The sequence below is a fragment of the Physcomitrium patens genome, chromosome 7 (genome assembly GCF_059467195.1).
Source record: "Physcomitrium patens ecotype Gransden chromosome 7, ASM5946719v1, whole genome shotgun sequence".
NCBI classification, from domain to species: Eukaryota; Viridiplantae; Streptophyta; class Bryopsida; order Funariales; family Funariaceae; genus Physcomitrium; species Physcomitrium patens.
Genome location: NC_143416.1, coordinates 6,781,225 through 6,795,140, shown reverse-complemented (window position 1 = coordinate 6,795,140; position 13,916 = coordinate 6,781,225). Strand labels below are relative to the sequence as shown.

Here is a 13,916-nt window from a genome sequence, read left to right as displayed (position 1 = left end):
TTTATCGTTAAATATTATAAGGTTTCAAAATATGTCGTAAAAACATGATATAATTCATTACAATGTTTATTTGTTGGTTATTCTAGTTTAGATGAAATAATATTTAGTCATATTTTAGGAACGATGACACACTTTGTCTTAATTGGTGGGTATTTTGATGTTACATATTCAAGTCCATGAAATCCAACACAAAGCATTCTTCAAAAACAATAACTTTCCTAATATATATATATATATATATACATAAGTATAAAAATAGAGAAAAATATGAGTATTTTTTGCCATTCAAAGTAGATTCAGAATAAAGACTTTGAGGAGTAATCATGAAATATTTCTGAAAAGTAATCTGAATTCCATTTCCTAGACATATTGTGCATTTTTATTGAAATTAATTAAAACCATTCATATTTTGAGCTAATTATTATAAAAAATTTTTTTTTTTTTCTAGGTAATTGAAATGTTTTAAGAAATATACAAATTTAAACATAAGAATCATACTGTGTGTGTGTGTGTGTGTGTTTTTTCCCCTTTTTCTTCTTCTTTTTGTTGCCTCTATACTAGATTGTGAGCATGAAATTGTGTTTTTTCTTGTGTTGTTTATATGCACAAGAACCATTTGTAAGTGTATTCCTGGAAAACATTGTGTTTTTAAGGATGTACAGTGCTTTACAGCGTAATATTCTGTGCACATATTAATACATAAAATAATTTTTTTAGAGTTAAGTTGTCAGTCCTATGTTATAGAATTTTACACATGCATGAAAACATTGGTAGAGTAGAATGTGTCAAACAATGGAAATGTTTATTTTAATTTCCAAAACAAATTCATATTGTTTCACACAAACCTAAAAGTTTAATTGTCTTTATTATTATTATCATTACTGTTGCTATAATAAGAGTTAATAACATACTATGTAATCACAAACATAGTTGTACTTAATAAAACTGTTATTGATGCCCCACCTAAAAATGGCATGTTAAAAATGTATTACCGTGAATTCATGAAAATTACAGTCTTTTTTTAACTTATATTTTAGTTATGTTGTAGGTATTTGAACACTTGTATTAAAAAGACATTTTTTTTATTAAATTTTCACAAAAAACTTATGCACAGCTCGATAAACTATAAATGGAACCACTCGATGCTCAATGCACAAGTTAAGAACTAATAGTCAACAAAGCTAACCTAGAAAGTAGGAATAGCAAACATGACATTTATTATTATTGTTATTTCCAAAATTTAAAAACTAATACTAAAACTTCTCAAATCATCTCTAAATGTGCAAGATCCAACGAAGGGTTTAATAAGGGATCTGTAATGGTATATGAATAGAGTTGCTTTGAAGTGTACATACCTTTTATGTTAGGCTTTAGTCACTATGATTTAATGCTTTTAAAAAGTCGATATTAAAATTTCTATATAAATTTTCTAAAAAATAGATTCTACAAAATTACAGAATTTTATAATAGGAACTGAAAGCCAAAATTTTGAAGTTTTCCTTCAAATAAAAATTTAAATTATTTCAAATAAAAATTTCTACAAGAATTGATGATGTTAAAACATGATATCCAACAGTATGAAATATGTATTATTATATTTATTTATTTTATCATTTATTTGGTTGTAGACAAGGGTTAATCTAAAAGAATAAACGAATTCTTAAAACAAACAATAACATACAATGTAAAGATTTGAAAGGGACTTGTATCTATGGTTTTGGAAAGATTCCTTTCTAAGCATCCTCAAACATGACTCTAGGTTCATTTGTAAGTATTGTGTGTTTTTATTTTCATTTTATCAATTATTTCGTGTTATAAGTCAGATAAACATAAATTTAATATTTATATTATAGTGGAATTACTAGTTGCTCTACAACTGATTAAAACCAAAAATATTGAATACATGTATATATATATATATATATATATATATACCTTTTGTTTTGTTTTGTTTTGTTTTTTTTTTTTTCAATATATTAGACATGAATTTGTGATTGAATTAAATATGATCTGTGATTAAATTTCATTCTATTTTTTCCGAGGATAGATAACATTTTTGTTTAAACTTGCATATTTGTGTGCTTGAAATTATTGATAAAGCCATATACGTATATATATTATAGACACATGTTAAAAAAAACGTTAAAATATTGATAACCCATTTTACATTTACGGTATGTATTCTTATTAAAAGAAAAAGTGGTTATTTACAATCCAAATAGAAAATGTTGAACACATCTACTTGTAAAGCATGCATACGCAGGTAGAAGTACTAAGATGTTTTTGGAAAATCTCATGGACTGAAACAGCTCATCAAACAAGATAATTTTTTCTCAAATATTTATTTAATTGTACAACATCTGTATTTCGACATAAAAAGATTGGCTAGTTTCATTTGTTCCAAAAACTGCTCCACTTTCAATATTAAGAAGACTCATGTTGATTCTGTATTGGTGTATAAATGCATTAAGCCTTTAGTTGACCAAACTTTGTGGTAGAAAAACAACCCAAAAGTCCAAAATCAAAACAAAATTTCCCATGTAAAATAACATGATATGTGAAAAGAATTGTGAAAATTACCAAATTGTAAATAAAAATAACATGGCTTAAATAACATCTCGTGTGTGTATATATACATATATATATATATATATATATATGATTGTAAATGTTTTAATGTCATGAATTTAATAAAATTTTGAGAGAAAAGAAGAATTAAGAAAATCCAGCAGCAACCATTCCCCACAGTGCCTTCTGGTCCAGTCAGTGCCCAGCCAAGTTGCTGGGCCGAGATGAGGAGAACCCGACCCAACACCGTCGCAACCAACCCCCAGCCGGTCGGGCAACCGGTTCCCGCGCGGGAGGGGAACGAGAGGGGAGCGGAGGGGAACGAGCGTTCCCTCATCCAGGAGGGGGAGGGGAAGGGAGGGCGGTAGCGGGACCAGTGGCTTGTGTGGCTGGCGTGAATGGTTTTTTTTGCTGCTCTACTTGCTCCTGCTGCTGCTTCTGTTGCTCTTGTAGTTGTTGTTGCTGCTTCAGATGCTGCGGTGGTGCTTCGGCGTTGCCTTGGTGGAGCGCCATGGCTGAATAGCTGGTGCTGAAACCCTAGGGTTGCGGGCGATGGAGGTGGACACGATTGCAGTGTTAGTGCAGGGCTGCAAGCTCTGGGGCTGGGATTTCATTGTGAGGTGAGGGTGGTAAGCAGGGTAGGCCAGGCGAGGGCGAGGGCGAGGAGGACGAGGAGGGCGAAGGGGCTTGAGTGAGTGAGGGTGTGGTAGAGCAGGGAAGGGGAAAAAGAGGGAGAGCGATGGAGCGGGGTGAGGAGGTGGAATACGGAGGCACGATGGAGATGGGGGATTTCTTGTCGGAGAACGACGACGGGGAGGGTCTCATGATGCAAGACGGAGAAGAGATGAGCGACGAGGAGATGGACGTGGATGAGTTGGAGAAGCGGATGTGGCGCGACAAGATGCGTTTGAAGCGGATTAAGGAGCTGCAGAAGGATAGGGAGATGCGGAGCGGGACGGGGGTTGATGGGAAGAGTGGAGGCGGTGGTGTCGGCGAGAGAGGGGTGGCGTCGGCGAAACAGCATAAGCAGAGCCAGGAGCAAGCGCGGCGGAAGAAAATGAGTCGCGCGCAGGATGGAATTCTCAAGTATATGTTGAAGATGATGGAGGTTTGTCAGGCGCAGGGATTTGTGTATGGTATTATCCCGGAGAAGGGGAAGCCTGTGAGTGGGGCATCGGATAATATTCGTGCTTGGTGGAAGGAGAAAGTGAGGTTTGATCGGAACGGGCCCGCGGCAATCGTCAAGTACCAGGCGGATCATGCTCTGCCGGGCAAGCCTAAAGGTAACGTCAGCACGGGTCCTACTCCTCACACTTTGCAAGAACTTCAGGACACCACTCTAGGCTCGTTGCTGAGCGCCCTGATGCAACATTGTGACCCTCCCCAGCGGAGGTACCCGTTGGAAAAAGGAGTGCCACCTCCGTGGTGGCCATCCGGGGACGAGGAATGGTGGCCTCAGCTAGGATTGCCGAAGGGGCAAGGAGCGCCACCATACAAGAAGCCTCATGATCTGAAGAAGGCATGGAAGGTGGGCGTTCTTACCGCTGTCATCAAACACATGTCGCCGGATATTGCGAAGATTCGCAAGCTTGTGAGGCAGTCTAAGTGTTTACAGGATAAGATGACAGCAAAGGAAAGTGCCACATGGCTCTCAGTGTTAAATCAGGAGGAAGGGCTCGCCCGGCAGCAGAGCGGTGCTGGAGGCAGCGCGGGCACTCCAGGCGGGCAAAATGGTTCTGGTCTTGCTGGGAACAGCTCGAATGAGTTCGACGTTGATGGAGTCGATGACTCTCCCCCTGGACCTTCTGGCAGTGATGAAGGTCAGGATGTGGACACTGATGATTACGAACCCTGTGCAGGCAGCCGACCTGCCCACTCTGCGGCTAAAGGTGGCGCAGACAGGGATACCGATTCTTTGGACTCAACGTTCGATAAGTCTTCTCTTAGACCGCAAGATGGAGACCTGGTGGATGGTTCGAGAAAGAAAAGGTCGTCTGGGGAAGTGCAGAGTATGGAGCAACGGGTTTACATGTGCCCCTATCCGAATTGCAAGCGTAATGAATGGCGCAGTGCATTTGTGGATCGGGAACTACGGAACATGCACCAGGCTTCGTGCGTATTTAGACCAGTGGCCTCGGTCTCTGTAAACAATATCATGTACTCCGGGAACACGCAGCCACAGGGTCTGAGCGGAAAAGGCCTTTTTCAAATTGGAGGGATGGTTGGTAATCCTGGCGGCGTGATTCAAGGGGCAGCAGGCTACGCACCTCTCCCACTTCCTGTTCCAATTCAAAACATGTCATCGGTGCCGAATATGCAAGGTGGTAATGGTGATCAGCAACCGCTTCATGACTTGCTTGCGGGACTCTACGGGGCTAACGGAATGCATCCAGTAGAGGGTTCCATGGGAGTAGCGCGATCCAGTGGTCTCGACGGATCAGAGCTCTGCAATGGCCTTCTAGCAATTGATAACGGAATGGCAAATCAATCGCAGCGACAGATGGACTCATCAGATCTCGTGGCGGACGAGACCATGTTTGGGCAGGGTTTCGGCGAGGGCTCAAATGTAACGGACGTTAGTATGGAAAACCATGGCAGTTTACCCAAGGATGGTAAGGTTTTTGAGCACTCGTTCGACCCTCATTCAGGCGTCGAGCCGCCGTTGGACTACAACTTTAGCTCCACTTTTGATATAGGAATTGAGTCCCATGTGCCATTGGGGCCTTCCGCAATAGATCATTTACTTGGTGAGGACCCCATATGGTACTTCGGTGCATAGAAGTCTATCAACCGAAATCACATGTTTGTGATCTTCGCTATGGAAGCTGGAGTGAGGGATTAGATTGAGATTTAGATAGAATTTAGCTGGTGCTGTCTGAAGGCAGTACGACATAATGTATATCGTAGCAGGGCCTCTGAGTTGGAGCTGGGAGTCTTCTCGCGCCTGGTGGAGCTGCCTGTTTTGCGGGGATGAAGTATACTGGCTGTTGGGAAGGTTGGTGGGATAGTGGAAGGGAAGAGAGATGCAAGGGTGGTCTTGAAGGTTGGGGGATGCAATGGATGCCAGGATGGATGAAGACCATTATCTTGAGATGTGCTGGTCAAGGAGGCTCAGAGGAACATGTGTTTCTGTATGATAGAGCAAGTGCTCTCATTCTTGTACTATATCACCATTGGTATCTACATTGGAGTGAAAGGGAGCTCAGTCCTAATGCTGGAAAACGACTTGTTCTCCGATGTGGCTGCTGCATCCTGCAACCTTTGGCAGCCTTACGTGGGATGTAACATAATCTCCTATTTAATGCAAACGTGGGTGCTTCTTCAATTTCATATACTCCAGGGATCCAAGTAGTGCTAAACTTTTCATCTCGAATACATGTGTTTTGTTTTGTTTTGTGATGTTTTGTTTTTTTGATTTTTTTTAATCGTTTTTCTCTGTCTCTATCCCTGAGGTGATTTTTTCTGGGTGTTTGATCATGTCACTGCAGGGTTTCCTGTATATTTTATTTTAATCTAAGGGAGGTGATGTACACCGTTTCCGTGTTTTTTTCTCACGCCTTTGAATGTTGGCACCCACTGGTCTTTTGGTAAATCCAAAGGTCAGTGTCAAGACTCAAACCCCTATGGCAAAAATCCCAACTTTCTTTGATTTAAAAATGTGCCGAATGATGAAGAAGTACGTACGGTACGCCCCGAGCACAAGGACCCAAGTACAAGAAAATCCTGAATGGTAATCCAGTTGTAATACATTTTTTTCCCCCCATTAACCTTTCCCACAAATGTTCTCTGCATACCCACAAACCTTTCAAAACTAACCAATGCAGTATTTTTATTATATAAAAATACAGAGGCATAGTGAAACTATGTGCTAGAACTATCTTCTAGGGTTCGCAGTGGGACTTCGCATTCAGGCAAATCACAGAGTCCTCATGCAGGTTTCGTCCCCCACTTGGACCATTCGTCCCTCAGCCCAGTTCAGCCGCAGGACGACATTCCACCGAGAATTGCGAAAGGTAGTGGGTGAATGACGCCCTCAACTGCCACCGAGGGTAAAGTGCTGCAGGAACCACGGCAAGCATCAATTCCTTTACGTCCCTTTTAGTAAGCTACCCAACTAGCGTTTGTTTTAAGGAGCATTGTTGCGGATCATCGTGATGACCGTAACGCCAGGCTGTCCCCCCCATTATAAATAATCCATGTCAGCATCGTGAAGAGCTGGCTCTTTAGATCTAAGACAGTGCAAGGAGGTGGCAGCACAAGGTGAAGCAGAAGTGGAAATCCATTCTCCTACTGTGAGTAGTTTGCGTCCATTCTGCTGACGAATTTCGCTTGTAGCTTCATGTAGTACTTCAGGTGGTGAAGATCCAAATGCGATGCGTCGATCTGGATGCAACAGGAACTAATTAGGCCCCTTTAATTTCCTTGCCTTGCCTTGCTTTGCCTTTGCTTAGCCTGGAGGTCAACGGAGATATTTAGGTCTGTGATACTGGAGCAAGGGGTGTGTGTTTTTTTTTTGTTTTTCTATGGATGCCGATGTGATCTGTTTGCACACTGAACGGTTCCGATCTGGAGGTGGGATTGTCATGAGAGCATGCAGCCACTGGTTTTACGTGCTTTTTTCCTCTCCTTTCGGTTCTACAGCTTTTATTTGTATTTCATTTAATGCTTGTTTTATATTAAGATGGATTCTTCGCATGGTGGAAATGTTTGGATTGGTTCCCATCTTAGATTCGTTTTCAGTTGCTGGATTGCCTCGACAAAAACTGGGATCCCTGTTGGATGTTTCTATTAATTCTTGTGGACTCTCGGTTGTTATGTTGGTGGAGTAGTGGGTTTTCGACTGTCAGTTTGTGATTGGTTATATATATGTTTTGTGTGTTTGTTTTTATATACTCTTTTTGTATTATTATCCATATCCTTGAGGTATTGATTCAAAAGTAGTGATGGATGTGTCAGACATATGACAAGTTGAGGTGGTTCTTCTTTTTTCCTTTTCTTTGGAACAGAAAAATAAACTTAAGTTTATAGCATTTTTATTTTCTGGTCAATTAAAAAAATTTCTTGCTGATTTGTTTGTTTTTTAAAATTTTAATCCTACAAAGTTCGAATCATTAATAATAATTATTATTAATCTTACTCCTTTCGTTGTTTATGTCAATAAAAATTCGTGCCCTCTTAATACTTTTAATTTTTTAAATTTGAATATGATTATGTTTCTTTTTATTCTTGGTTGTGTATATATTTTTTAATTTGATGTTTTGTTGTGTGTCTTCACCTATTTTGGCAAATTTATTTTTGGATGTATATCATACTCAAACATTTTTTATTTTTATTTTATTTTGCACACATGTTTAAATATTTTAGAAGGTTGTTGAAGGTTCTTAAAATGTTCCAATAGATTTTAAAAAATTCTAGGATGATTAAAAAAGTTGTATGGAAAGCTTCCTAAAATTGCTTCATCTTCAAGCAATATGAAAACTTCTCAAGAAGCTTTTTAATACCTAGTATATATTAAAGCCAGGGTTGAGGGGATCTTTAGTGTTGTCAATATATTTCTTGGAGTTTTAGTTCACCTCTCTTGGTGTTGATTTTGTAGTCATTTGGTTTAATCAAGTTCTTGCTAGCTTTCTTCTTAAAACTCTTTTGTTCAACTTCTTGTTTGGTCTCTTGTATGGTATATTTGTCACATGGAGAATAGCTAGGAACATGAATGGAGGCTATAAGGGTGCAATGTTGGTTAAGAAAGAGTAGATCACTTTAGTAAAAAATTGAGTCATCTTATCATTTCCTTATGTATATATATTTGATAAAAACCTTGTAACTTTAGTTTTTTATTTTACTCAAGTGAAATATCTAAAGTATTTAACCAATTAGTTTACTTCCAAGGAGAGTATAATTTTGATAAGAACTTAACTAATTGAAGATGGTGGTTGGTTACAACAATCAAAAAACTACAATTATCCTTCATTATCATTTTCAGATCCATTATTGCAAATACCTTATAAATTACTCCAAACATTGTTGTCTAATATGTGTTTTATTTGTATTGTTGTATTTGAAGAGTGTCATTCTTCTTTATACATATTAGATAAACATCAAATACACTCACACATACATTTATATCCACAATTGATGCTCTTTTATATGGAATTCTATTGGCATGGAAAATACATGGTAACTTCTAATTATATAATAATAGTAATAGTCATATTTTAATCAATTTCACTAATTATCCCTAATTAAGCTTGGCTATCTTAGTTGTCCTCCAAATGTAAAATCATAGATGAAGGAAAAAGAGTACAACATCATTTTCTTTAATTATTTAAAGATCTCATTAACTTTCATATTCAAGAAAAGCAAGTCATCGCATAATAATGCCATAAGTAAGTCGACGATGGTTGCTTAATGGGAGAGCTTTGGTGAAAAGATCAGCAAGGTTATTTGTAGATTCAATTTTCTTAATTATAAGTGCTTGATCAGTAATCAAGTCATGAGTATAACTAAAATACTTTGGATCAATATGCTTTGTCCTGTCGCCTTTAATAAAACCAACTTATATCTGTATAATATAAGCACTATTATCTTCATGCAAAATAGTTGGAGAATCATCATATGAAAATCCATAGGTTGTTTGAATGAATTTATCAATTGATCGCAATCAAATACATTCTCGAGATGCTTTATGTAAGGCAATAATTTTTGCATGGTTGGATGAAGTTGCATTTATTGTTTGTTTCACTGATTTCTATGATATTGGAGCTCTATGTCTTAAAAATACATATCCTGTTTGAGATTTAGCTGTTGCAATATCAGATTTATATCTTGCATCATAATATCCAACCAATTTTGGATCCGTCGATTTTGTGTAGTATAATCTCAAGTCTTTAGTACCTTTTAAATAACGTAATAAATATTTGATGCCATTCCAATGTCGTAGTGTTGGACGTACACTATGTCTTGCAAGAACACTAACTGCAAATGCAATATCTGGTCTTGTAGATGTAGCTAAATACAAAAGTGTTCCAACTGTTGCGAGGTATGGATATTGGTCTCCCAATATTTCTTCTTCCTCCTCGCATGGACGGTATGGATCATGACCATCACGACCACGTCCAACCATTGGTGTGGACAATAGATAAGCATCAATTATATTAAATCTTTGTAAGATTCGTCTAATATACGTTAGTTAGTAGAGAAAAATGCTACCATCTCTTAGATGCATAATCTAAAGACCAATGCAGAAAGTTGTTTTTTCTAGCATTTTTATCTCAAATTCACGCATAAGTAGGTTTGTAGTTGTAACACATGCAGATGTAGTGCCTACTAGGTTAAGATCATGAACATATACTGCGATGATTACAAAACCAATTTTATCTCGTTTGATAAACAAACAAGGGATTAGTGGATCACTTATAAAATTATTTGTAATTAAATAATCTTGAAGATGTTGATACCACATTCATCCGGATTGTTTTAAACCATACAAGGCCTTACATAATTTAATACCACAATATTTTCTTGGAGCGGGTTGATTTGGAGTTCCTATTTCTAAGCCAAGTGGAACTTTCATATAAATATTTGTATCAAAAGAACCATATAGATATGCAGTTACTACATCCATCAGATGCATCTCAAGGGTAGCATGAACTGTCATTCCAATAATATATCGAAATATAATTGAATCCATGACTAGAGAATATGTGGATTCATAATCAATGCCAAATCGTTGAATAAATCTTTGAGCAACAAGACAAGCTTTATAGCAGATTATTTGGCCTTGAGCATCTTGCTTACGTATTAATATCATTTTATATCCTTTAGGGCGAGATGTAAGAGTGTCTACAATTAGACCAAAGACTTTCTTCTTACGAAAAGAGGCATACTCCTCCTCAATAGCAGTTTTTCATTTTGACCAATCTGAGCGACACATCGCCTCTTCGATGGTTTGAGATTCAGGATCGTCTTCCTTGCAGGAAAGGGCTTCTATAATCATATATGTAAATGATTCATCTACCGTAATAGATGGTCTATTCCAGATATCATTTGTAGCACAATACATAATAGATAATTCTTTACTCAACTTGTTCTTATTCCTTCCAATTCCAAGATTGTTTTTCATAGGAATTGAAGGTACATTATGCATGGATATATCATCATGAATTAGTAGTCCTGCAAGATGATTGGCAATTTCTTGAAAAATAATACCAAGATTAGTTAATTTTATAGCTTTCTTCTTATGTGGTTGTTTATGTGGTCCACGAGTTCTTTTAGTAGTTGTTTTTATAACTTGAGGTATTGTAGTCAATGGCACTACAATCTGAGCAGGTGCATTTTGAGCCTCATTAATAGGAACTCTTATAATTCTAGGTGCATCATTGAAGCCATCAAGTGTTTCATCCGCAATCCATTTTAAATGTAAAATCTTAGCAACTTCAATTTCTGCCAAAGATGTCTTAGGATCGGGATTCATTGTAAATATTTTTAATACTTCAAATATGAGTACTTTATTTCTTTGTTGATTGGATACTCCTCCTTAAAGAGATGGGAATACAGTTTCTTCAAAATGGCAATTTTACAAATATATACGTAATAATGTGCTAGTTGATGGATCAATAATACGAATAATGCTTGATGAATCAAAACCAACATATATGCCTTCTTATCGATGAGTTCCAATAGTACGCCATTGAGGTTCTAGTATTAGAATCCAAGCACGGCAACCAAATATTTGTAAGTGAGATACATTTGGAATACGACCCGAAATGGGCTCATGTGGTGAAACAAGTTCAAGAGAAGAAGGGCGGAGGCGTATTAATGCTGCAACATGTAAAACTGCATGACCCCACATAGATGCAGGTAGATTTGCGTGAAGGAGGAGTGGCCGGGTAATGAGTTGTATACACTTTATAAATGACTCTATAAGTCTATTTTGAGTATGTTCACATGAAACACAATATGTCAACTCAATTCCTGTTGCAGTACAATAGTCTTCAAAAGACTTTGATGCGAATTCTTTTGCATTATCCATACGCAATGTTTTTATAGGATAATCAGGGAAATGTGCCTGAAAGCGAATAAGCATAGATGTAAGATTGGCAAACACCATGTTTCGAGTTGATAATAATGAAACATGTGATTGTTTACCTGATGCATCAACAAAGACCAAAAAATAACGAAATGGTCTTGATATTGGATTAATAGGACCACAAATATCACCATGCAATCTTTCAAGCATTGGTAGTAATTCTTGTAGAAGTTTCCAAATTGAAGGTTGAGTAATCATTTTACCTTGTACACATTCACGATATAATTCCATACAGTCTACATCTGCAGGCTTTAAATTGTGCTCAGTTATACATGGAATGATCTTTCTAAATAATGTGGATTCTGGATGTCCCGATCCTCCATGCTAGAGAGAAACATGACTCTCTGAGATAAATGATGCAAAATTAAATATAATGGGAGGCCAAATCACAATTCGGTATAAACCATTTTCTATAGCAAAAGCTTTTTCAACAACTTTATGATTTTTCACAAGAACCAAAACCTCTTTTCTATTTAAAGTGGCGGTCGAGAGGTGATAACCATTAATATTTACATCTTGGTAGGTGATCAGACTCCGAAGTGCTGAGGGTGCAAACATCGCATGTTTACATTTTATGATGGAACTCACAGGTAATTTTACCATCGTTGTGCCCTTTTGGAAACAAAACGCATTTGCTCTAGCCATGGTCATCATATTTTTAGTTTGCCAAGTTGAAAATTTTTCAATAAAAAATCGTCTATCTCGCAAGATAGTATGTGTTGTTGCAAAATCAATGAACGCATCATTTGATTCATCATTAGAGGTTCTATCATTCATATAAGCCTCTAAGTCATCAACACCAATTGAATCCATAGAGGCATCCATGGTATGAACTTCATGAGCCTCAGCTTGTAATTTCTTATTTTCTTAGAATATTTTAATAAAATATTCTAAAGTACGGCACGCATGTGCTAAATGTCCAATCATTCCACACTCATGTCAAGAACGCATCTCTGATTTTTGTTTTCTACTATAATTAATAGTAGAACGTTTATTCTTTCCATATGGGTAGAAATGGTCTTGACTATGACTACCCTGATACTTATGAGTACGTTTTCTATGTTTATATAATTTCTTATTAGATTTTGAAATATTAAGTATATAAGATTCTGGAACTATAGTTCTAATAGAACGAGCTTCCGCATTACACAAGAGTAGCTCATTTTGCTTCTCCACAAGAAGTAGATAGGACATGAGATTAGAATGACTTCGAAATTTCATGTTCCTATATTGTTGTGCAAGCACAGCAGATACAGGAGGAAATGTAGAGAGAGTTTTTTCAATCATTTCTTCTTCAGAAATGCTTTGTCCACATAATCGTAATTGTGAGACAATACTATACATTTCACTATTGAAAGCATTTAAATTTGGAAAATCCAAGACACGTAAATGTGTCCAATTATGACGTGTACGTGGAAGAAAAATGGTCTTTTGATGATCAAACTTAGATTTAAGCTTCTTCCAAAGTTCTGTAGGGTCTTCCATTTCCAAATATTGATGTTGTAATGCAGGTACAAGATGACGACGAAGGAAAAGAAGTGCTTTCCAACGAATAGCAGGAGGTATAGAAATACTTGTTGTAGGAGATTCTTCAAATATAATGACATCCGAGAGTTGTTCTCCAAATAAATTTGCTTTTGCCATTTTTGCCCATAATAGATAATTATTTCCATCCACAATCAATGGTGGAAATAAAAGAGCTTGAAAATGTTGGGATGCATTGATAATAGTTGGAACCATAGTAGAAGGAGTTGAAGATGTTGAAGCACTCATTATAAATAAATCTGTTAAGAAAATACAAGATCAAGTAGAAAAGTTGAATAAAACGTACCTTAAAATATAAAGTCAAATAAAGTGATGAACTTGAACTTGAAAAAATGAATATATATATATATATATATATATATATATATATATATATATATATATATATATATATTTATTTTTAGGAGAGAGTTGTAGATTAAGGCAGTAGAACAACAATAAGATGGCGGCAGTAGGCAGCGGCGACGGGCAACGATGGGCGGCAGCGGCGGTGGCAGCGACAACGGCGTTAGGCGGCGACGGGATGGTAGCGGTGTCATGATGTAATATGATTAATAGGTGAAAGAGTGTGGAGATTATTATAATTTAAGAGATCTTAGTTCAAAGTATTAGAACAAATTATCTTAGAAATATAGTTAATAGCCAAAGGGATAGAAAAATTAAAAGGTACCAATGCTGCCTTTTAGAAAGGTGACTTCTACTTACTTTGTAGTACCAT

The 13,916-nt window shown here is 37.0% G+C and overlaps 1 protein-coding gene across 1 annotated transcript; it reads left to right on the top strand.

The window, feature by feature from the left end:
* Positions 1-2,954: 2,954 nt before the first annotated feature.
* LOC112284845 (protein ETHYLENE-INSENSITIVE 3-like 1a) lies at positions 2,955-5,902 on the top strand. Its single transcript, XM_024525156.3, has one exon. The coding sequence runs from the start codon at positions 3,308-3,310 to the stop codon at positions 5,345-5,347; it is 2,040 nt and encodes a 679-aa protein (XP_024380924.1). The 5' UTR covers positions 2,955-3,307; the 3' UTR covers positions 5,348-5,902.
* Positions 5,903-13,916: the final 8,014 nt, after the last annotated feature.